The sequence below is a fragment of the Equus caballus genome, chromosome 23 (genome assembly GCF_041296265.1).
Source record: "Equus caballus isolate H_3958 breed thoroughbred chromosome 23, TB-T2T, whole genome shotgun sequence".
NCBI lineage: Eukaryota > Metazoa > Chordata > Mammalia > Perissodactyla > Equidae > Equus > Equus caballus.
The window spans coordinates 64,621,965-64,648,256 of record NC_091706.1 but is presented as its reverse complement, the minus strand read 5'-3'; the positions used below and the strand labels follow the sequence as shown (position 1 = coordinate 64,648,256).

The 26,292-nt window shown below is 40.1% G+C and overlaps 1 protein-coding gene across 6 annotated transcripts in view; it reads right to left on the bottom strand.

Annotated features, from left to right (window-relative positions):
• Positions 1-22,825, bottom strand: part of AUH (AU RNA binding methylglutaconyl-CoA hydratase) — a 155,575-nt gene extending 132,750 nt beyond the window's left edge. The window contains exons 1-4 of one of the 6 annotated variants that reach the window (XM_070248811.1): positions 22,255-22,771; positions 21,238-21,306; positions 12,047-12,114; positions 11,849-11,936 (exon numbers count right to left, since the gene is read on the bottom strand). In XM_070248811.1, the coding sequence (XP_070104912.1) occupies positions 11,849-11,936; positions 12,047-12,049 (91 nt within the window). In that variant the 5' untranslated portion in view covers positions 12,050-12,114; positions 21,238-21,306; positions 22,255-22,771. Of the gene's footprint in view, positions 1-11,848; positions 11,937-12,046; positions 12,115-21,237; positions 21,307-22,234 lie in introns of all 6 variants that reach the window. The other 5 variants (XM_070248812.1, XM_023627549.2, XM_023627552.2 and 2 more) reach the window with 5 other exon arrangements.
• Between the last annotated feature and the right edge of the window lie 3,467 nt (positions 22,826-26,292).

Below are 26,292 nucleotides of genomic sequence, written 5' to 3'. Positions count from 1 at the left end.
AAGCTGTGGTGGCATCCCACATAAAACAGAGCAAGGCGAGCACAGATGTTAGCTCAGCAACAATCCTCCTCAGGCAAAAAGAGGAAGATTGGCAACAGATGTTAGCTCAGGGCCAGTCTTCCTCACAAAAATAAATAGATAAATAATAATACTAATCAGTCTAAAATAATCCTCATGTTAAAGAGACAAATTTTGGGGTGGGAAATTCTGTTCCCCTTCAGCACACTCCGTGATGTTCACACAATGACGAAATCACCCAGAACATATCCCCATCGTGAAGCGACACGTGACTGTACAATGACTCTGAGAGGAGAATGAGCTTTGTGTAGCAGAGAACAAGGGCTGCAGGACCAAGCAGAATGGACAAGAGGGAGAAAGGAAAAGAGGGAGATGGAGCAAGAGAAGGTGGGGTGGCCAGAGTTGCAAGACCCATACACCTGGTATCAGTTTCCTACAAGTAACTACAACCTTAGTGGAATTATCCTACAGTTCTAGCTCCAAATCTAAAATGAGTTGGCATGGCTGCGTTCTGGAGGCACTAGAGAAAACAGAATTTCCTTGCCTTTCTCAACTTCTAGAAGCTATCCACATTCCTTGGTTGGTGGCCCCTTCCCTGCATCACTACAACTTCTTCCCCTCACCTTTCTCCTTCTCAGATTCTAATCCTCCTGCCTCCCTCTTATACAGACCCTTGACTTTATATTGGGCCCACTGGATAACCCAGGATGAGCTCCCCATCTCAAGATCTTTAACTTATCCATATCTGATGTCCTTTTTGCTGCATAAGGCCACATATTCACAGGTTCCAGGGATGAGGACATGGACCTATTTAGGGGGCCATCATTAAGCCCACCACACATTTTATTTCTGATGATTATTTAAAGCTGGGGAGTGAGGTGATCCTTTTTTTTTTTTTGGTGAGGAAGATCAGCCCTGAGCTAACACCTGTTGCCAATCTTCCTCTTTTTGCTTGAGGAAGATTGCCCCTGAGCTAACATCTATGAGTCTTCCTCTATTTTGTATGTGAGACACTGTCACAGCATGGCTTGATAAGTGGTGTAGGTCCACACCCAGGATCTGAATCCGCAAACCTGGAGTACTGAAGCAGAGCGCACCGAACTCAACCACTATGCCACCCAAGGTGATCTATATTTTTTAAGATCACTTGGGCCGTTTTGTGGGGAACATGCTATAGTGGGGCAAGAGTAGAAGCATGGAGATAAGTCAGCAAATTATCACTAATATATACTTCCTATTTCTGAAAAAGAAAATGGTATCTACAGAGCATAAAATATTACTTAGGTAGTAATTTTTAAAAATAGCACTAGGGTCAGAAATGAATTAATAACAGCCAATAATTACTACTTCCTCAGAAAGGCCACGAGTACTATGAGTCATTTTTAATGGCATCTCTGGCATTTTCAAATGAAGAAAATTGAAATCAAAGTAATTATAATATTACAAGTTTATATTAGGAAACAAGAAAGGCCTGAAATCAATGATCTAAGCTTCCACCTTAAGAAGCTGGAAAATGAGGAGTAAACTAAACCTAAAGCAAACAAAGGAAAGAAAACAATAAAGAAATCAATCAAAAAGAAAAAAATTTTAAAAAACCAAAATCCAGTTCTTTGAAAAGATCATGAGAAGTAATAAATGTTTTGCCAGAATTTTTAAGAAAAATACACAAATTATCAATATCAAAAATGAAAGAGGGGACATCACTATAGATTCAAGAGATATTAAAAGGATAACAAAATATTATGAACTTTATACCAATAAATTTGAAAACTTTCATAAAACAGATAATTTCCTTAAAAGACACAAATTACCAAAACTTAAAAAAAACAGATAAGGGCCAGCCCCATGGCTGAGTGGTTAAGTTGGCACACTCTGCTTCAGTGGCCCAGGGTTTTGCTGGTTCCAATCCTGAGTGCAGACATGGCACCGCTTGCCAGGCCACACTGGGGCAGCATCCCACATTACACAACTAGAAGGACCCACAACTAAAAATACACAGCTATGTACCGGGGGGCTTCGGGGAGAAAAAGGAAAAAAATTTTAAAAAAAAAAGAAACAGATAACTTGAATAGTCCTATATCTACTCAAGAGATTAAATTCATAGTTAAAAATCTTCCCACAAAAGAAAACTCCTAGACCAGATGGCTGTGCTGGTGAATTTTACCAAACAACTAAGTAATAAATAATACCAATTCTATACAAACTCTTCCAGCAAAATAGACGATACAAAACTGGAACACTTCCCAATTCATTTTATGAGACCAGCAACACTTTGACACCAAAACCAGACAGACACATTACAAGAAAAGAAAACTCCAAGCAAAACCCTTATGAACGTAGCTGCAAAATTCCTCAACCAAATTTTAGCAAATCAAATCTGGCAATATATAAAAAACATCATGACTATGGAGGGTTCATTCCAGGAATACAAGGTTGTTTAATATTTGAAAATTAATCAATAATTCATCATATTAAGAGACTGAAAAACTATATGATCATCTTAATAGATGCAAAAAAAAAAGAGAGAGAGGTTTGACAAAATTCAACACCTATTCATGATTTAAAAAAAAACTCAGCAAACTAGGAATAGAAACTTTTCAATCTTATAAAGTACATCTATGAAAAAACTACAGCTGACATTATACTTAATGGAGAAAGACTGAAAGCCTTCCCCTGAGGCTGAGAGAAGGCAAGGATGGACATTCTTACCACTTTTATTCAACACTGTAACAAAGGTCCTAACTGATGTAATAAGATAAGAAAAAAATAAAAGGCCAACATACTGGAAAGGAAGAAGTAAAACTGTCTTTATTAGCAGATGACCTGACTATCTACACAGAAAATCCCAGGGAATCTACAAAAAAAAGATTCCTAGAACTAAAAAGTGAGTTTAATAAGGTTGCAGAATACAAAGTCAATATATAAAAATCAATCGTATTTCCATACGCTAGCAATGAAAAATTGAGAGTCTAAATTAAGAAACGCCAATTACAGTACATCAAAAAATATGAAATACTTAGGAATAAATTTAATCAAATATGTCCAAGACTTGCACAAAGTAACTGAGACAGAGAGTCTGAGTAAAACTCACACATATATGGTCAACTGATTTTTTAGAAAGGTCCTAAGATAATTCAATGGAGAAAAAGTTAGACTTTTCAATAAATGGTGCTGGAAGAACTGGATATGCATATGCAAAAAAACAAAAAAATTCCTGTGGTATAATAAAAAATATATGTGATCTTTGTCGTGGGAAACTGGAACAGAGCTCTTAAAATCCTTGGAATTTCATAAGTGACACAAGTGTTTCCTATTTTTATCCATAACAAGCCCCTCTCAACCAGACGCGAGTTTATGTTAATGAGGTGACTGCTGGAGAGCCCCTTAATAGCTTCAGGATGGAGGCTGGTCACCACAAAGACAAAGCCATGATTAGAGGGTTGGAACTTTCAGCCCCAACCCTCAACTTCTGGGGAGAGAAGAGGGGCCAGAGATTGAGTTCCATCACAACGGCCAATGATTTAGCCAATGGTGTCTGTGTAACGAAAACGCCATAAGAAAACCATAAACAGTGGGGTTCAGGGAGCTTCCAGGTTGCTGAGCACATGTGCTGGCAGGGTGGCATGCCCAGCAGGGCATGGCAGCTCTGCAACACCCTCCACCTCGATCTTGCCCTATGCGTTCTACCATGTGGCTGTTTCCGGGCTGTATCCTTTATAATAAAGCAGTAACAGTAAGTAAAGCCCTTTCCTGAGTTCACTGAGTCAGTAGGGCAGATCCCATCCCGACACCAAATGTGTGAAGGTTTTCCAGACCAATTCCCCAATTCTCTGACACCAACTGGGTGTCCAACAACTCAATTCAACTCTGATGCTAACTCCTGAAGTTATCACAGACCCTACAGATTACGGGCTCAGTCCCATGAGACTGCTTTCACTTCAAATGCCAGTCACAAGTCCCAGGGGCCACCCATACATCTGAACAACTAGCTATAAAGTCAAGAGTTCCCACAAACCCCTCCTCAGGTTCAAGAATTCACTAGAATGACTCACAGAACGGAGGAAAACACTTAACAACAGGGATGCATTCTGAGAAATGCGACATTACACAATTTCATCATTGTGGGAACATCATAGAGTATACTTACACAAACCTAGATGGTACAGCCTGCTACACACTGAGGCTATATAATACTAATTTTCAAGGACTACCATTGTACATACGGTCCATCATTAACCAAAATGTCGTTATGTGGTGCATGACTGTACTTACAGTTACTGGTTTATTGTAAAGGATACAACTCAGGAACAGCCAAAAGGAAGAGACGCATAGGGCAAAGTTTGGGGAGAGGGGCCACAGAGCTTCCATGTTCTCTCTGGGCACATCACCCTCCCAGCACACTGATGTGTTCACCAACCTGGAAACTCCCAAACCCCACTGTTTATGGGTTTTTATGGAGTTTTGATTACACAGGCACAATTAATTACATTATTGGCCATTGGTGATTGAACTCAGTCTCCGACCCCTCTCCCCTCTCCACAGGTTGGCGGAGAGGGGCTGAAATTCTTTTTTGTTTTGTTTTCCTCAATTCTTTTTGTTGTTGTTTGTTTGTTTTGAGCAAGACTGGCCCTGAGCTAACAACTGTTGCCAAGCTTTCTTTTTTTTCCTCCCCAAAGCCCCCAGTATATAGTTGTATATCCTAGTTGCAAGTCATTCTAGTTCTTTTATGTGGGATGCTGCCACAGCATGGCTTGATGAGCAGGGTGTAGGTCTGCACCCAGGATCCTAACCAGGGAACCCTGGGCTGCCGAAGGAGTGCACAAACTTAACCACTCAGCCATGGGGCCAGCCCCAGGGCTGAAAGTTCTAACCCTGTAACCCCAGGGTTGATTTTTCTGGCAACCAGCCCCCATGCTAACGCTAGCTAGGGGCCGATGCCTTGAGTCATCTCATTAGTATACAAAAGGCACTCTTATCACTCAGGAAATTCCCAGGGTTTTAAGAGCTCCATGCCAGGAACACAGGGAAGGACCAAATATATATTTTATTATACCATAATAATTAAATCCACATCTTGCAACATACACAAAAATTAACTCAGAATGCATGATAGGTCTACATGTAAAACATAAAAACTAAAAAACTTCTATAAGAAAACATAGTTTGAGAAAGTCTTTGTAGGATAACATCTGGAGTAAGATAACATTTCTTAGTTCACAAAATAGGGATAAACCATAAAAGAAGATAAATTGATAAAGATGACGTCAATTGAAAAACTTTTGTTCTTCAAAACACTTAAAAAGAAGGAAAGCCACAGAGTGGGAGAAAATACTTGTAAAACATATATCAGATAAAGGCCTTGTATCAAGAATATATAAAGAACTCTGCAACTCAATAAGAAGACAACCTAATAAAAATACGGGCAAAAGATCTAAATAAAGACTTCACCAAAAAAGATACACACGTGACAAAAAAGCACCAGAAAACAATGATACTGGCTCAACACAAGATTGACATAAGGGAAGCCATACTGTAGAAAAGAAACCATATTGTAACTTTGAATGACCTCTGACTAACCCAGCTGGATCTGCACCCTCCAGGAGATCCACCTGCTCTGTGGATTTTATGACCCCTGCTCGTGTATGTACCTCCCAGCTGTGATAAGATGGTAAGTTTGTTCTTTTGAGTTTCTCAGGAATGTGATGACCTCCCGGACACTGTCTATGCTGATAGCCATCATCAATGACAACTGAAAGATCTGGTGTGGCAACTCCCAGTCTGTAGCACCAGAGGGTCAACATTCCTAACCCCTTCCCCTACTGCCCACTGGCCTGTATAACTGCTGCAGGATTCTGCGCCCCCTTAAGATGGTTCTTTAGGACACCGCTCCCCCCATCTTCCAATTTGCTGGGTTATTGCTTAATAAAATGCCCCTTCTCTGCCACCATCTTGCCTGCTGACAATTGGTTTTTGAATGCAGAGAGCAGATGGTGCCCTTTGTGCAGTAAAAACACGCTCAAAATCATTATTCATTACAGAAATGCAAACTAAAATCATAATGACATATAACTACCTATCCACTGGGATGTCTAAAATTAAAAAGACTGACAATATCAAGTGTTGACAAGGATGTGGAACATCTAGAACTCTCATTTATTGCTGGTGGGAATGCAAAATGGCACAGCCTCTCTAGAAAACAGGTGGCAGTTTCTTATAAAACAAATTATACAGTCATAATAAAACCCAGTAAATCTACTCTCAAGTATTTACCCAAGAGAAACAAAAAAGTTCACAAAAAGATGTGTGAATGTTTATAGAAGCGGTATTTACAAAAGTCAAAATATTGGAAAAACCCAAATTACCATTAACTGCTAAAGAGAGAAACTGTGGGATACCCCATACAATGGACTACTCAGCGTATAAAATGAATACTCAGCAATAAGACCAAAGTACTGAAACATACAACACGAGTGAACCTCAAAGCATTATGCTAAGTGAAGGAAGCCGGATAGAAAAGCCCACCTACAGCAGGATTCCATTTACAAGACATCCTAGAAGAGACAAACCTATGGTAATAGCAAGGAGATCAGCACTTTAAGGGGTCAGAGTAAGGGAAGGATGGGCACAGGAAAGCTTTTTAAGTGATGAACATGTTCTATATCACAACTGTGATCATGGTTTAAAACCTGCCAAAACTCATCAATTACATACTTAAAACTGGGACTTTTTTTCCAAGTAATTCATACCACTATAAAGAAGATTTTTTTTAATTCCAAAAAATGATATACAACAAAAGAACCCTATTAAGCTAATACAAATTTGTGGGTATCTATCCTTGCACTTTATCTATCAATCAAACTCTCTAAAGGACTAACAGTCAAATACAGAAATATAAGTTAACCTGAGATTCTGAAACAATACTTTAGAGATAACTTCAGTAGTCAGAGGTCCCCACATATCTAACCATCTCATGACATCTGTATCCATTTGAACAATACACACAATATTCAATAAAGAATGTTGACAATTTCAGTCAGAAGTTTTTAGTCAGAACAAAATTTACTAGAATTCAAAAGCAGAAGCAAAACTATCTTTACTTTTTTAAAAAACCCACACTACTATAGTTCAGTGAAACACTCCATTTAGAGTTCTACATACAGGAATCAATTATCAAGAATTGTTTATAATCTATTTTAGGAATTTCAAAGGAAAAAATCCTCAGTCTCAGTAATTTCTCATAAAATTTCCTTTCAAAAATTTTATGGTAAAAACAATACATATGTACTTTGCTACTTAGTGTCAGAACACTCAAAAGAACAAATATAAATATATGGCTAGGGTTACACATTTACATCCAATGCAGTAGCCTGGCCAAAAGGACTTTTTCATAATTTCATCATAGGTAATATATTAAAATTTTGACTACCTAAACATTTTGAAATAGCAGAATTATTTCAGTTTCACTTTGTGTGTGTTTGCGTGTAAGAAACAAGGTAAAATTTTTAAATGAATAAATACTTTCTAGAATATGCAGGTGAGACAGCACACATTCAGAACAATCTCTTATCCAGTCTACGTAGCCAGAAGCAGTGTTCTAACCTGAGTCATGCCTAGGGTATGGCATGGTATCTGAAAACATATATGTATAGGAAACACTGTCTGCAGCCATGATAACTACGATACATTTTTTTTCTCTATCCAGATATCATTGTCATTAATAAGAGAAAATTCATTTAAATACATTACTATATCTGGAGTGGCATTTTGACATTACACATCTTCTCAATCAACGTAGGACCACTATAATATATAAGTACCTGAGATTTTCAGAACTTAAAAAGGAGGCGTCATACTCCAAGAAATTAGAAATCACTGGTACAGCACAGAAACCCTGCCCCAGGAGTCAGGGGAAGTAGTTCGAGCTAGGCCACCACCTGTCCCAGGCCCTCAACCTCACAGGGAGTCTGTAAAATGAAAGCACCTGAATCTCTCTAAAAGGTCTTTTTGTTCCAAAATTTTTCCTCTCAAATGTTTTGACAATAATTTAGAAACTCAGTTAATGTCACAATTTTAGTTACCAAAACCAAAAAATACACTAATACACTTGGTCATTTTTTCTAAATTATTTACTTTGCATATATTCCCCGAATATAATTTATTACTATAACACAATTACTATTGCAGAAAGTTTGAAGACAGAGAAGAGAAAATATCACTCCTAATCCGTGATCTTATTTGCAGACAGTTTCCACAGCTATCGTCATAATGGGCACAACATTTATACACTGCTCTCTCTCATGTGTTCCACACTACAATGCGGTCTTCATCTTATCACTGTAAATAGTTCCTTACCACTCCACTGAGTGCATCTGTATATTTATGTGTATTTGTATGCATCTGCATAATGCAATATTAGAAGGATAAAATAGAAAATCACTACCACTGCTATTTTTATTAGGGGAGAAGTGATGGAGAGAGGGAGGTGACAGCAGGACTTCTCCTTTTGTATATTTTCTCATACTTTTTTTACATTTCATACATTTTGACCTACTACCTTTTTTAAAACTGAAATTTGATTTAAAAAATTTAAATGTAAGTGAAAGATGGTTGCTGATTCTAAATAATAGATTTAAATGGGAAGCCAGAAATCACAGTCCAACCTCCAATGCAAGTAGGGGTCACTTTAATAGTGCTTAATTATCTGTTTTTTCCAGCATATTAGAAAAAGGACACAAAAAAAATAAACCAAAGTCAAGAGCCAGAGATACTATCACTGAAGAGGAGTGTGAGACAATTCAGAGGAACAGCTTAACACATCCCAGCAGTCCCTAAAAAAAGCACCAGTGAATCACAGCACAGTTTAAAGGCGGATTAATCTCAGCAAACACATGCTGAGTCCCCATTATGTGCAGTTCTGATAACGTAAAAGACGATTTTCAAAGAAGAAAAAGAGAAGTTCCCCTTCTCAAGAAATTTGAGGTAAGACCACTTCATAAGCTTTAAGTTTTTGGCAAGAAACAAGGTGCCACTTGAATACAGATGTATGGAGAAGAGAAACCTTTGGTGGGGGGGGCAGAAAGCAAAGAGGGAAAATGAGTAACTTTAAGGGGTTGGGGGAGTTAAGAGAATAATCAACAAATGAGTACACTGTTTTTGAGTATTACTAGTTCAGAATAGAAATTAAAGTTCTAATTATCTGAAAGACTGTATTTTTCAACAACAACCAATAAATGAGGCCTGATTAAAATTAAGATTTTTATAATAATATAGGCTATAAATTTAAATATTTTTTTTAACTACATAAAGAAATTTTATTTATCTGGATTTACACGTAAGAGTACATATTAATAAAACAGACCTACTAAACTGCCTGTTTCAAATATATGTAAGAAAAGAAAATCTTTCAGAGAAATTCAAAAGAATGGTTCCATCATATACATTCAGTTACTAAAATAAATGATTTGGCCCAATTCTTCTATAACTCAAACAGCGATTTTTTTTACAAAATAGAGTAACAAACCTTATGATTACCGTGATCATGCAAAAGTTTAAAAGCACATAGAGCAGGGGCCAGCCTGGTGGGTCGCTGGTTCGGAGCCCAGGTGCAAACCTACACACTGCTTGTCAAGCCACAATGTGGCAGGCGTCCCACATATAAAGTAGAGGAAGATGGGCACAGATGTTAGCTCACGGCCAGTATTCCTCAGCAAAAAGAGGAGGATTGGCAGTGGATGTTAGCTGAGGGCTAATCTTCCTCAAAAAAAATTAAAAATAAAAAAGCACATAGAGCAAATAAAATAGATTTGATTAACCCTTGGAAAAAAGTATTCAAGAATAACTTGTTAATTTGGTAAAAAGCATCTGGTATATTACTTAATAAGTCCCCAAAAAGGCAACCTAGAAAAGCTAGCTGTAAACTGTGCTAAAGCATTAAAGTCGTTTTCAAAGAATATTAATAACGCAGAGATGCCAAACAATTGAGCAGCAAAAGAATATGTAAAATAAAAAGAATTCTATCAGTAATTATAGTGTCATAATTACAAAACCTACTACCAACAGAAAAACAATAATGCCGGTATGATCATTAACATTTATTTTTGAAGTGTTATTCTGCCTTCACAATATAACTATCACTCCTCAAAGATTCATAAAATTGGGCCTTCCTTAAAGGCCCCCAAACTGCTCCACGTCTTCCCAATACGAGGACTGAAGTGCAGTGACCTCACAACCATCAGTCATGGCATTAGATTCAGTCACCTGGACACATATTCACCTGGTCCTAAAGTCAGATACAAGAATCCTAATTCTCTCGATATAAGTTTTTCATATTGTTTAACAAAAAAAATAAAATACACGTAAAGCCCTTATAACAACTAGCAACAGCTATCATGCATGACGACCGCACTGTGTTGTACAGACCCTGTCACACGGAAGCCTCTGACAACCCCGCCAGGCAGACAGCGTCACTCACAGAAAGCAGAAGCCTGGACTGCGGGACACCGTCACCCAGGCAGCCAGGACAGGGACCCCACTCTCTGACCCCCAAACTGGAGTAAACCACCTAACCCTTTGAGGGACACTAAACACACCAAAAGGCAAAGATAACTCAGTTACACTGGGTGTTCCTAATAACGTAAATTCTGCAGTATTTTAAGGCGGAAGCCAGAGTACAAAGCTTGAAAACCTGAGCGCCCTTAAGAATGAAACCAAAGAACATTGGCCACAACTAAAACACCTCTAAAAACACTCTGTCTAGAAATAATCCCCCATGTCCTCAGCCTTGTTCCGAGTAAACTCTGAATGCTCAATAAATACTTGTTTCATGAATAAAATTCTGTACGTCATTGCCTCAAATGTTTGATTACCTCAAGGGGATTATCCCCTTCATATCTTTTTTTTTAAAGATTTTATCTTTTTCTCCCCAAAGCCCCCCAGTACACAGTTGTATATTGTTAGCTGTGGGTCCTTCTAGTTGTGGCATGTGGGATGCTGCCTCAGCGTGGTTTGATGAGCAGTGCCATGTCCACGCCCAGGATTTGAACCAAGGAAACACTGGGCCACCTGCAGCAGAGCACGCGAACTTAACCACTCAGCCACGGGGCCAGCCCCTCCCCTTCATATTTTTACTGAAAAAAAAATTCATTTATGCTTCAGCCAACTTCTACCTTCATTTGCTTATCAAATTACAATGACTCTGCATGTTATCAGCATTTTTTTAATCATCTACATTTTTTACTAGTTGAAACAGATTCATTCAATCTCATGGCTCAGAATTACTTACAAATATGGAAAATGCAACACAACTTAATCTTTAGCTTTTGGTAATACAGTACAAACAGGAAAAAAAACATCTTATGCCGCTGTAGATACCAATTTAAAAATACAATCCGTGGACACACACTTAAGTGGGCACTACTACAAACACCAACCTTCAAACCAATGTCTATACTTAACACTTTGTACTGGGGCAGCTAGTCCTAGTCAATTACACTATCTTTTGAGCAACTAATAAACACAGAGCATATTGTTGTGGGTGGGAGATTCAATTTTTCCTTCCCAGCTGATCTTTCATAAATATTACTCATGTATTACAAACAAATATTTTAATGGCTCAAATTAATTTTTCAACTTCCACAACAATCCACGTGATGCAAAAGTTTCTTTCTAATACTAACAAAGCATTTTTTCTCTTGTAAAACAGTAAAAAACAGACCAAGAGGAACTGTTGGTAATGGAATTCAAACCACAAAAGATTTTATAATGGAAAATAGGCTATTGCTGACAAAAATTAAACTACAGCTTAATTTCACAATAAAATTTATTTACATACCAGCACAGAATATCCCTGGGACTTCACTCCTGACTATTATGGTCCGCACTTTCTTATCAGATTTTAGAGCATCCACAGCTTTTGAGAGCTAAACAGAAATAGGGAGAGTAAGGAGGGAAAATGGGAAAAATCATTTTCAGATTGATGTCAACATTGTATCTTAATAGTAGAAGCAAACAGTTTAATCTTTACACTCACCATTTTTATAAGATTTTTACTGAATGAATTTTTGGCATAAGCTCTGTTTATTCCAAGCACCACAATTCCTAGTTAAGAAAAAAAGCAGAAGCACTTGAGTTAGTGAGGTACTCAGGGGACAGACCCCCACACACATCGCTGTTAACTCGGGACTCAGGAAATCCACCACCTCCTTGAGGTTCACTCCAAGAGCTTTATCCTTATTTTCATTTTACCTTCCTTTTCAAGATAAGCATATTTTTAAAGAATGTGGTATTTATAACATATTTATAAAATCAATCTAGTGCCAGAAATCAGAAGATAAAAGATGAAAGAAATAGAACAGCAAACATTTTCTTATCTTACATCAAAGGAATCCAGAGACTATCTATAAAAATAATTACATAGGTAACACACATAAGACAGACAGAATAGAATTATCATTCCCAGCAAGGACTCAAGAGATGTTTAAAGTCTTTGCTTTTGAGGAAAGGGCCTGAAGGTGAAGGGGCGGCGCCCTCCACTACTGCCTTTTCCTTTGTAACTTCACCATAAGCATATACAATATCTTACTTCAGAAACTTTGCAAACTTCAGTAAGTTAACTGTTATTACTAACAAATCACATGTAAAACACAAAGTACTGAAAACCACTGACAGAAAGAATACTTTTGATAAACGATGTCTATAATTCAGACTCCTTAAAATGCTACGAGAGTAGTAAGAACCTACACTAAAAATATTCTGAAATGATCCAGAACTCCTTCACATGAACACAAGTAGAAATGCACAAGGACCACAGCGATTTTTATAAGAGCCAAATCTTAGAAAGAACTTGGAAATTCATTAACATATGATGACTATAAATCTAAAAACCCCAAAAGAATCAAATAAAAACTACCACCAAAAAAAGATCATACATGAAATTAACATATTCAGAAACAACAGTCTTCAAGTAAGGAAAAAAAGAGAAAGAAAGAAGACTACCACTTACAAGCTACACTGAGAAGAAATACCCATTTTTATGAACAACCAGGAGTCAGGGAGGCTGACATGGGCTACACCTAACATAAGCCTACTGATGGACACTCTCCTAAAAAAAGTAGAACTGAAAAAACTGAAACACATACCATGTTTTTATATCAGAAAAAACAGTATCATAAATATTTCCCTAATTTATAAATCCAACACAACCCCAATAAAAATATCAACAGGCCCTTTTTCTGGAACTCGACATGAAGATTCCAAAATTCGTGTGGAAAAATAACCATGTAGGAAGAGCCAAGAAAATAAAGAACAAAGAAGAGCAAAGGTGAAGGAGGGAGTCCCTGGCCCCACCATATATTAAAACACAACCCAGAGCTTTACTCACAAAGTAACGCAGAGGCACAACATCTGTGGAGAGCATAAAGCAGAACACAAAACCCAGACGGAAATTCAGTTTACGATACAAATGGCCTTTCAAATCAGCTGGGATAAAGATGAATAAATGGTGTTGGGGGAACTGGAGTCCCATTTGGAAAAAGATAAAGGGTCCATATCTCACACTGCCATGATAATTCCTTTATTACTACATTGGTGATTCCAAAATGGTGATTTTCTATCATCCTACCATTCTTTACAAAACCAAGTTCTCTGGGCCAGCCCTGTGGCATAGCACGTAAGTTCAGTGCACTCTGCTTCAGCAGCCTGGGTTCACGCGTTTGGATCCCAGGGGCGGACCTACACCACTCGTCAGCCATGCTGTGGTGGCAATTCATATACAAAACAGAGGAAGACTGGCACAGATGTTGGCTCAGAGCTAATCTTATTCAAAAGAAAAAAAGAAAAGTTCTCTCCCCACTATTTTGAGTATCACTATGGCTTCATGGATTCTTTATTCAAGGTACTATAATCCTTTACCTTTTTGTTTTGTTTTGTTTTTGGTGAGGAAGATTGGCCCTGAGTTAACAACCATGCCCATCTTCCTCCATCTTGTATGTGGGACGCTGCCACAGCATGACTTAATGAGTGGTGTGTCAGTCCATGCCGGGAATCAAACCCACGAACCCCAGGCCACCAAAGCAGAGCATGCGGAACTTAACCACTACCTCACGGGGCCAGCCCCCATTTCTATTATTTTTAATGTTCGAATTATTCTACATGTGGCGAGTGGGTGCCCTTGTAAGTTTAAGTCCTTCTGACACGTTCCTTCTATAAGTGACATGTTTCTATGTCCTTCTGACAGGTTCCTTCTAGTATTTGACATGTTTCTGTCCTTCTGACATGTTCCTTCTATAAGTGACATGTTTCCATATCCTCCTGACATGTTCCTTTTAGTATTTGACATGTTTCTATATCCTCCTGACATGTTCCTTCTAGTATCTGACATGTTTCTGTCCTTCTGACAGCTTCCTTTTAGTATTTGAGCACTTCCTTGCTTTCTGACCCACAAAGATATTCCAGGCTCCCCTTTCACTTTCCCTGCTCCAGATCTGAAATCAGCCATTTCTCCAAAGAACCCTGGCTTCCTTTAGTGGGGGAATAGTATTTAGAAACCAAGATGTGGTCATTAGATATATCCACTGCTACTGTGGCACCACTGCTTTTAGACTGTTTCCATGACACAGCTAGGGACTATACCTATGTACATGATAATATACTTAGGGTTTTTAGATTTATTGGAACTCATAAATTTGTCCTGACAACTCCAACTCAAATCCCACATAACAGGATTCTTCCTCATCTTTCCCAGCCCATATCTGTACTTTCCCTCTTCTACCATAATGAAAAGTCTGGCTCCCAACAACAACAATATATTTTTTCATTTGCTCTAAATATATTCACAATTATACATCCAACCACTGCTAACAAGAGACCTACTAAAAAAATTTCAAAGTTCTTTTTGACTTATAATTCTTAATTGATCTAAGTAACAATTTGTTCAAAATAATAGTAACAATGTACTGAGTGAGTGTAGCTTATGGAAAGGGAAATGAATGACAGCAATGTTATGAGGGAAGGGAGGGAAGAAATAGGAATACTCATTTATACTTTTACTGCCATGAAGTGACATAATGTCATTTGAAAGTGGACTTGGATCAGCGTAAATACATATTGCAAACACCAGGACAACAAATACAAACAAAAATTTTTAACCAGTATAACTGATGTGCTAAGAGAGGGAAGAAACTAGACAGAAAAAGAGTGGAAGATAAAAATAAAGAACAAGGGCAATGGATAGAAATTAGTTACAACTATGATACACAATAATCCAACTATTTCAATAATCACTTTAGGTATGAATGGTCTAAATACACTAATTAAAAGACACAAACTGTCAGAGTAGATATAAAACAAGACCCAACTATATATTGTGTACGAGAAATCCACTTTAGATATAAAGATGCAGACTGACTGGGGTCGGCCCAGTGGTGTAGTGGTTAAGTTTGCACACTCTGCTTCAGCAGCCCAGAGTTCACAGGCACAGACCTAGCACCACTCATCAAGCCATGCTGTGGTGGCGTCCCACATAAAATAGAGGAAGATGAGCACAGATGTTAGCTCGGGGACAACCTTCCTCAAGCAAAAAGAAGAAGACTGGCAACAGATGTTAGTTAGCTCAGGACCAATCTTCCTCTCAAAAATTTAAAAAGACACAGACTGACTAAAAGTGAAGAGATGGATAAAGAAAACCATGGTAAGACTAATAAAAGAAAATGAGGAGTAGCTGTAACAATTTCAGAGAAAGCATAATTCAGAACAAGGAATAGGCTCAAGGATAAAAAGGGGCATTTCATAATTTTAAAAGGGTCATTTCTCCATAAAGTGTATGTGCCTAACAATACAGTATCAAATTACATGAGGTAAAAACTGATAGAATCACAAGAAGAAACAGACTATCTCACTAAGATAGTTGTATACTTCAACACACTTCTGTCAGTAACTGACAGACACAGCAGGCAGGGAATCAGTTAAGGGTATAGTTGAACTGAACACCACCATCAACCAACTAGATCTAATTGAATACAGAATACTTCATCCAACAACAACAGAATACAGATTCTTCCCAAGTTCATATAGAATATTCACCAAGATAAGGCTGCATTCTCAGCCAAAAACACACCTTAACAAATTTAAAAGAATAGAAATCATATTGAAGTAAGCTCTTAGATCACAAAGGAAATAAACTAGAAATCAGTAACAGAAAGACAGCAGGAAAATCCCAAAATACGTGGAGATTAAAAAAGAGACTTCTAAATAACACAGGTAAACAAAGAAATCTCAAGAGAAATATAAAATATTTTTAACTAAATGAAAATGAAAATACAACTTATCAAAAACTTGTGGGATGCAGCAAAAGCAGTGCTTAGAGGAAATTTTACAGCATTGAATACACATATTAAGAAATATCTACAATTGAGAATCTAAGCTTCCACCTTAAGAAACCAGAAAAAAAAAAGAGCAAATTAAATCTAAAATAAGTTTTAAAAAGAGTAAAAATCAGCAGAAATCAACGAATTTGAAAACAGGAAATCAGAAGACGAAAATTAACCAAAGCAGAAGTTGATTCTTTAAGAACATCAGTAAACTGATAAGTCTCTAGCTAAGCTAACCACGAAAAAAAGAGAGAATACAAATTACTAAAATCAGAAATGAAAGCAGGGTCATCACCACTGAATCCCATTGATATCACAAGCATAATAAAGGAATATTGTAAACAACTCTATGCCCACAAATTTGATAACTTAGATGAAATGGACCATTTCCTTGAAAGACACAATCTACCAGAACTCACACAAGAAACAGATAAGCCAAATAGGCCTATGTCTATTACAGAAATTGAATCGATAATTAATAAGCTTCCAAAACAGAAAGCATCAGATGCAGACGGTTTCACAGGTGAATTCTACCAAAATAATCAAAGAAAAAAACGATATAATTTCTCTAAAATCTCTTCTAGAAAATAGAAGCAGAAGGAGCATTTCCTAGTTCATTCTATGAAGCCAGTATTACCCTAGTACCAAAACCAGACAAAGATATCACAAGAACAAAAAACTAAAGACCAGTATTGCTCATGAACACAGATGCAAAAATCCTCAACAAAATATTCACAAATCAAATCCAGCAATGTACAAAAAGAATCATACACCACAACCAGAGGGGACTGACTCCAGGTATGCAAGACAGGTTCAATATTTGAAAATCAATTAGTGTAATCCATCACATCAACAGGATAAACAAGATAAATCATATGATCATCTCAATAGATGCAGAAAAAACATTTGACAAAATTCAACATGGTAAAAACACTTAAACTATGAATAGATGGAAGCTTCTCCAATGTGATAAAGGGCATCTACCCACAAAAAAAGCCATAGCTAACACCATACTTAATGGTCAAAGACTGAATGCTTCCCCCTGCAAGATGAGGAACAAGACAAGGATGCCTGCCTTTGATACTTTTATTCAACACTGTAATGGAGGCTCCAACCAGGGAGATTAAGCAAGAGAAAGAAATAAAAGGCATCCAGATTGAAAAAGAAGAAGTAAAATTATCCCTAATTGCAGATGACATGATCCTGTATACACAAAATATTAAGAAATCCACTAAAAAACTATGAGAACAAATAAGCAAAGTTGCATGATACAAGATCAATATACAAAAACAACCGTAGTACTAGACATAAGCAATGAACAATCTGAAAATGAAATTAAGAAAACACTTCCATTTACAATAGCATCCAAAAACAATGAAATAGGAATAAATTTAACAGAAGAAGTGCATGACTTGTAAACTGAAAACTACAAAACATTGTTGAATGGAAAAATATCCCATGTTCATGATTCAGAAAATTTACCATTGCTAAGACGGCAATACTCCCCAGATTGATCTACCTATTCAATGCAATTGCCATCAAAATCTCAGTCGACTTTCTTGCAGAAATTCACAAGCTGATTCTAAAATTCATGTGGTAATGCAAGAGCCAAGAATAGACAAAACATCTTAAAAAAGAACAGAGGTTGGAGGACTCATACCATCCAAATCAAATTTTATTACAAAGCTACAGTAATCAAACAGTATAGTACTGGCATAAAGACAGACATGTGGACAAACAGAACTGAAAGTCCAGAAACAAACTCATGTTAACAGTCAATTAATTTTCAACAAGTGTCAATACAATCCAGTGATGAAGGAATAGTCTTTTCAACTATTAGTGCTGGGACATTGAATAGCCATAAGTAAAAGAATGAAGTTAACCCCTCACCTCACACCATATACAACAACTAACTCAAAATGGATCACAGACACAAATATAAGAGCTAAAACAAAAAAACTCTAAGAAGAAAACAGGTATAAATCTCTGTGAGCCTGGGTTAGGCAACGGTTTCTTAGATATGATCCAAAAGCACAGCAACAAAAGAAAGAAACAGATAAATTGGACTACATCAAAATCAAAAACATACGTTCTTCAAAATACACCATTAAGAAAGTGAAAAGAGGGGGGCCGGCCCAGTGGCACAGCAGTTAAGTTTGGACATTCTGCTTTGGCAGCCCAGGGTTTGCCAGTTCAGATCTCAGGTGTAGACCTATGCACTGTTTGGCAAGCCATGCTGTGGCAGGCATCCCACATATAAAGTAGAGGAAGATGGGCAGACATGTTAGCTCAGGGCCAGTCTTCCTCAGCAAAAAGAGGAGGATTGGCAGCAGATCTTAGCTCAGGGCCAATCTTCCTCAAAAAAAAAGTAAAAAGACAATTTACAGAATAGGAGAAAATATTTGCAAGTCATGTTATCTGATAAGGGACTTACATCTAGAATATATAAAGAATTCTTACAATTCAATAAAAAGACAAAACTTAATTTTAAAAAGGGGTGAAGGATTTGAGAAGACATTTCTCTAAAGAAGACATACACAAGGCACATGAAAAAATACTCAACATCATTAATCATTAGGAAAATCCAAATCAAAGCCACAATGACATCACTTCACAAGCACCAGGATGGCTATAAACAATAACAAGCATTGGTCGGGATATGAAGAAATTGAAGCCCTCAGACCTGGCTGGTGGGAATGTAAAATGCTGCAGCCACTTTGGAAACATTTGGTAGTTCATCAAAATGTTAATGACCCAATAACCAAGCAATTCCACTCCTAAGTGAACGTGAAAACAGATGTCTGCAAAAATTTATACATCAATGTTCTAAGCAGCTTTGTTCACAAGATCCAAAAAGTGGAGACAACCCAAGAGTACATGGATGACAAATAAACAAAATGTGATCTAGCCATACACTGGAATATTATTCAGTCGTAAAAAGAATGAACACTGATACATGCTACAACATAGATGAACAGTGAAAACAATGCTAAGTGAAAGAAGCCACAAAAGACCACATATTATATGATTTTTTTTATATGAAATGTCCTGAGTAGACAAATCTATTGAAACTGAAAGCCGATAAACAGGTCTTATTTCGGGAGGTGGGGGAGTATGAGAATAGGAAGTCACTGCTAAGTGAACAGGGTTTCTTTTGGACTGATAAATTATTCTAAAATTGCATTACAGTGATGGTCACACGACTGTGTAAATATACTAAAAGCAACTGTACATTTCAAATTTTATGATATGTGAATTATATCTCAAAGATTTTTAAAAATAGAAATCTATCTCAGACTCTCTCTTTGTTGAGATATAATTCACATGCCATAAAATATACCAAAATATATTTCTAAAAACATGAGGGAAACATGAAAGGGACCAACCTGTTAAAAAAGAAAAGCAAGTAGATGTAGGCAGACCAGGTAGCAGACCTCTGCAACAGCCCACCTGAGAGAGGATGCTGGCTTGGACAAGAGTGGTGCCGGTAAGGAATAACATGGAGAAAAGTGGGAAGATTCCAAAGACACTGGGGGAAAACTCTATGGTAAGTGAGATGTGAACGATGAGGAAGGAGCAGGTATCGAGGATGACTTGCATTATGCATTTGCTTAATGCCAGAAGTTGTTCCAACACGGTTCACAAAGACGATCTTTGAAATGGGTCACAATTATGAGCAGAAGCTTGCCAGACTGGGAGAAGGCTGGTAAGAGGATGGGAGGGGTCATCCCACGAGGTGCGTGCAGAAGCAGACACAGAAAAGAGCAGGAAAAGGCAAAGCTTGGGAGCGGATGAAGGGAGATGGACGGACTGTGAAGGCCGGCAGCTGTAACGGCCTGCAGGCAATGGAAGCCACTGGAGGTTTTTAAGGGAGCAGAGAGGTGATTCTTGGCCTTAAAAAAAAGTAACCCCAGCACCAGTGTGAAGAACAATCTGGGAAGGAGAATGGCTGGAGACCAGCTGACCCATAAAGGAGGTCACTGTAGGGGACCTGGAGAGACCTCTGTAAACCACAACCAGGACTACTGCTCTAAAACTCTGAGGAGGTGGGACAATAACGCAAGAAATAACCACTGACGACACTTGGTTATATAACTGTGCCTCCACAACAGACTACAAATACGGAAGCCGACAACAGATGAGGGCTGACGTACCCTGCACTCACCCACCTCCCCCAGCCTAGAGAGGCCGTGGGGCAGACAGCAGTTTGGGGCTCCTCTGAGCCAGGGTTCTCACATTCCCTGCAGGCTGCTGAGAGCACCAAATTCTGGACCTGCCTCTACGAGAACAAAGACATCAGGCAGATGCCTTCACCTGCAGCATCCTTGACCTCGTGCTCTTCCTTGCACTGCTTATTGCTGGTTCCATAGTGAGGCAAGGCAAAGCACACGTATTAGCCAACCTGAGCTGTCATTCTTGCTAATCCTCAAGGGATGCTGGGTCAATTTTCTGAAGAAACCATAATTTCCTAATAGCTGATTTTTACATTTCAGGTAACTGAAAACATCTGAATTTCTTAAATTGTTTCTGTATGCTCTAATTTCTCCTCTTTGATCCATTTGGATCGTAATTTAAGGACTTTCCAAACATTTTAGGAAAATTTATTTTCAATTTGCATTCATTTAACTCATAAAGACAAAAAAATACAGAATACGGTGCATATTATTAGCTGTACTTGCAATCTCTTTGTAACCAACATACTGTTGGTAACACCTAGTGTAAGTGAAATCCCAGCGAGACTAAGCTTACCCAAAAGATGGTGCCATTCACGGCTCTAATCACCCCAGTGCGCATCTACTTTCCAGCTGAATTTCTCATTATTCTACCTGTCATGCCACTCTACAGCCACACTTGCCTTATGTCATTTCCCCAAAACACCAAACATGTTCACATTCCATGCCTTTGACCATGTTCTTGTCTCTGTCTGGAATAATAAACAAACAAATAACAAGTGTCGTAACTCATCATACTCCGGAGCACTCACTATAAGCTAGATACTTAGTGGACAATTTATACTAACATTCTCATCTAATCCTTACAGCAGCCATGCAAAGTGGATATTATTTTTCCTGTTTGACGTGAGAGAGTTAAGGCACAGAGAACTTTGCCTAAGAACCCTCAGTAATGTCAAATTCCATTGCCTAGTAGGGAATGCCTTAGAACTCGTTTTATCTGGCAAAACCGTAACTTGACCCTCAGAATCTCCCCAAATATGACTGCTCATATGCCCCTTGGGGGTATTACAGCCCTGTGCTTTCCCCTGGCCTTTAAAGGTGGCATCGCCTTTTAACTACCAGTGTCGTCCTCACTGCATCAGCAGCTGCTTAAAGACAGCAATCAGGACTCGTTTTGCACTTCTTATTAACAGCTTACAGGTGCTCAGCAACTGCACGTCAAAATTAAGCGGCTGGTCTTCTGGCAAACTGCTATTCCACCTTTCAGGACCCCCTTGGCTTTTCCCAACCCGGCTAGCGAAAGGAACCCAGCTTCCAGAGGAATCCCTCCGAAGGGCACTACCCCCTTCTCCGGCCCTCCCTCCCACTGTACGCACTGCTAATGCACCTGACTCCTCCCACCGTAGGTAACTCAAGGGCAAGATCGACAGCATCACAACTGCGTCCCCAGAGACTAGCCTGGTAACTGGAAGACCAAAAAAGGCTCACGACTGTTCAACTGAAGGAGAAGAGTCCCCCAAAACTAACTTTCTAAGATAAAATGGACAAGGGGGAAAACCGCCCCAGCTGAACGGCTTTAAGATTCCTGAGAATAATAAAGTGCATTCTCACTGCAGCTTCTAAGACTCTCCCCGATGCCTGAGTTGACAGAAAGCAATGACAGAGCAAGAACACAACCTGGAAGCAGGATCACACACCCGGCTTATTGACCTTGGCCCGCCAGGAGACGAAGGCGTGAGCTGCGCCGTGCTGGGCGCCGCGGGGCCGCTCTCGCAGGTAACCTCCGGACGCCGCAGGCACCAATGGGCGCCACAGGGGGAGAGGGAGCGACGGCCTTGGCCGCCCGCTCGCGGACACTGACGTCAGCCCGGTCACTTGACCTGGCGACCCCTCCTAGGACGCCGGCCGTCCGCGCCGCGCCCCTCACCTCGGTTCTCCTCCTCCAGGTACCGCACCCGCAGCTCGTCCTCCGTCTTCACCTCAGAGCTGTAGCCCCTCCGCGGGGCCGCTCCCCCGGCCGCGGGCGCCCAACCCCGGGCCCACATCGCCGGGCCGACCTGCCGGCCCATCAAGGAGTCGGGCAGCCTCGGCCCGGGGCCGAGCCGCGCACAGCAAGCGGCCACCAGGCGGGCGCGGCCGGCCTGCCAAGCGCCCAGCGCTCCGGGCGCCGCCGCCATGTTGTCTGTTTACGGCGTGGGTCTGCGGCTGCTGCCCCGCCCCCGCCGTGAGCACGCTGCCGCGCACGCCCAGGCCCCGCCCCCGGGTCCCCGCAGTCGCGCCAGGCCCCGCCCCTCGCCGTCTCGCCCCGCCCCTATCCCCGCCCCCCGCCTTGCCCCGCCCAGGCCGGGTGACGCAGTGCTCCAGGTTCCCCGCTTGGCCTCTCTTGCCTGGCTGTCTGTGATGGCTTGTCCTGCAAAGGCAGGGAGAAAGGGGACGTCCAAGGCTGTGCGGTAGTTTACGGGAACGTGTTCTATGAGAACTCCCCGGAGGCAGCCGCTTCCCCCCTCTCCAGGGGCTGTGCCGTGGGTTCCCGTGTTAGCTGCAAAGGGAGTTTGGTCTCGAGTTGGGCTGACAGCGTGGCAGCCCTGCGTGGGGCTCCGCTGACTCTCGGCTGTCACAGCCACGGGATGTCGGGTAGACGTGCCTGTAGACATAAGCGAGGCTGACTATATGGAGGTCAGGAAGCGGGGAGGACAGCCAGTAACAGGAGTCCTCAGCCCAACCGGAGCTGGTGGGATGGCCCTTGCCGAGGCAAGAGTCCCGGTAAGGTGCCGTCGTCTTAAAAGGAGCTCAGCCGCAGCCAGATTATGCTGAGCTGGGGTCAGGAGCACGTGGCTCTTCCCTCGACCAGAAGCGCAAAATAGCCAGTGTGTCGGTTCTCATCAAAGCACTTTGTTCTGAATTTTCTCCATCTAGCTTTTATCAAATCTCAACCGAGAAAAGGAGTGTTTGGGAATATTGTTTGGAAAATATGCTGCTATGAGCGTGCTCCCACTGCCACGCAAATTTCTGTTATTGTACATTGGCTATATTTTTGAGCAAAACTTCCTTCAGTGTTATACCCTCAGCTTTATCCAAAGTGGAAAGAAAAAGCCAGTTGGGTTCCATTACTGCATCTGCCGTGGGAATGTTGTTGAGGGCACCTTATTTATCTATAAAGTGCCGCTTGTGCAGTTTCTCTTGAAGGTTAGTACAAGGAAAAACTTGGCTTCCTTTTGTATCTTTCTCTTTTTCTGATACTCATGTTCACTTTGGGGTGTTTTGTTTTGTTTTGGTTTTTGGTTTTTGTTTTTATTTTTTTTAAGGAAGATTAGCCCTGAGCTAACATCTACTGCCAATCTTTCTCTTTTTGCTGAGGAAGACTGACCCTGAGCTAACAGCCATGCCCATCTTCCTCTACTTTATATGTGGGACGCCTACCATAGCATGGGTTTATAAGCAGTGTGTGGGTCCACACCCAGGATCCAAACTGGTCAAACCCGGGCCACCAAAGCGGAACTTGCCAGTTTAACCACTGTCCCACCAGGCCAGCCCCACATGTTCACTTTGACTGCTAGGAAACTCAGAATTTGCCCAACTATTGCAATTATTGAAACTATTCAATTACTGTTCACTTGTATTGCTAATTGTTTTGACATCTTTATGTTGGTGCATCAGTAGATTGTAAATTCAAATAGAGGAGTTACAGAACAGCTGACAATGCTATTTAAGGTAATACAACCTCAGAAAATACTTGTGATTGACTAAGACAACTGCAGAAAAGTAATCATAGATTGTATGGGTTATACTAGAAATCAGAGTAGAAGGGACAGCCATGGTCTTGATGGGTGTAGAGCATGATGGGAAAATGCAACCTAGAGACACCAGCCCCTTCTCTAACTGTTGTGATTCTGGTCCTTATTGAAAGCAGTCCCAAGGATATCCCGGTCTCTGAAGAAAGTTCATTCTTAAAAGTTAATGCAAGAGGAAGATTGGCACAGATTAGCTCAGGGCTAACCTTCCTCGAACAAAAGAGAGGAAGATTAGCAATGGATGTTAGCTCAGGGCAAATCTTCCTCACCAAAAAAAAAGTTAATGCAAATAACAGACATCATCATGACTATTACAACCTGTCAGGCATGACAACTAATGGAGAATTGCCAAATATCAGATCACACAGACATGGCTTTCGACCTCACCTCCTTAATTACTTCACTTTGAGACATCCATGAGTTATTCAAATACATCGTGCTTCCATTTCTTCATTTGCAAAATAGCTGGCATGATATCTATTTCACCTCACAAATTCTTTAACTTCAGTCTCTTCATCTATAACATGGGAAGGACTATGCCCATTTCACTGGGTTGGTGAGATATGTATGTAAAGCACTTGGCACCTGGAGATGGAAACAGAATAGATAATGTTAGCTGCCATTTATCAACTTCCTTCTTGGTCTGTTCCAGACAGTTACATATGTTATTTTATTTAATGTTCAGAAAACTTTGAAGTTGGTGTTATTGTTTCCGTTTTGCAGATGAGAATACTGAGATTAAGTTACTTACCGAATTCTGCAGCTGGTAAGTCATGAAGCTTGAATTTGGACCCTGATACCCCGGACAGCAATCCTCACGTTCTTAGTCAAGAGTGTGGGCCAGGAACGATGAGCATCAGTTTGGGAGAGGAAGGTAGGGCTGGTGTTTGGGGTATTCTATCACTACTACTATTACTACCATCTGTTTGTGGGATTTATGACCCTTGCCTCCAGCCAGCTCTCAGCCAACAGTCTTTTTGATCTGCCACACCCTTGACATTTTTCTAATGCTTACTTCTATGAGATATTAAACGTGCATTGCAGGATGGCCAACGGTGAGCTCCTAGAGCACAGCCAGCCCTGAATGGCAGAGGCCATCCCTCCTGGCACACAGCTCTGTTGCACGGAACCTGTAGGAGGGCATAGGTGTCACCGGTGAAATGAAATACTTACCGACGTGGTACCAACCACAGGGGGAGACACAGAAATAGCTTAGTAAACAAGAGGTGAAAAATAAAGCAGAACTCTGGAAATGGGAGTTTATTTTGAGAAACTTTAGACAGTGGGAGTATATTTTAAAACTATCTTGCCTGAAACAATCAGCGAGAAAGTAGTATACAATAGTTTCCCGTTCTCCGTGGGGGATCCGTCCCAAGACCCCAGAGGGTGCCTAAAAGAGCAGATAGTACCGAACCCTATGTACACTATGGTTTTTCCTATACATACATACCTATGATAAAGTTTAACATAAATTAGGCACAGTGGGAGATTAATAACAATAACTAATAATAAAATAGAATAGTTATAACAGTATACTATAATCAAAGTTATATGAATGTGGTCTCTCTCTCTCACCCATTTAATATTTTGGACCATGGTTGACCACGAGTAACTGAAATCGCAGATAACAGGGGACTACTGTATTGATGTAAACACTGGCCTGCTGTATCAGAGACACCTACGAATGTGATGGTTTGAACAAGAGAGAATGTTGACAGTCCAGGCATGGTAGCATGGCTCTGCCATCCTCAACGTGGGACTTCCATCTCTGGGTCTAAAGTGGCTGCTCCCTGCCACCAGCAAGACGGGAAAGATGTGGGGAGTACCCAGTTCTACCAAGGGGAAAACCTAGAAATGGCCCATGTCCCTTCTACTACTTCCCCCAGGCCACTCCCGGCAGCAAAGGGAGCCTAAAATTGTAACCCTGTGTTGGGCAACCCCATA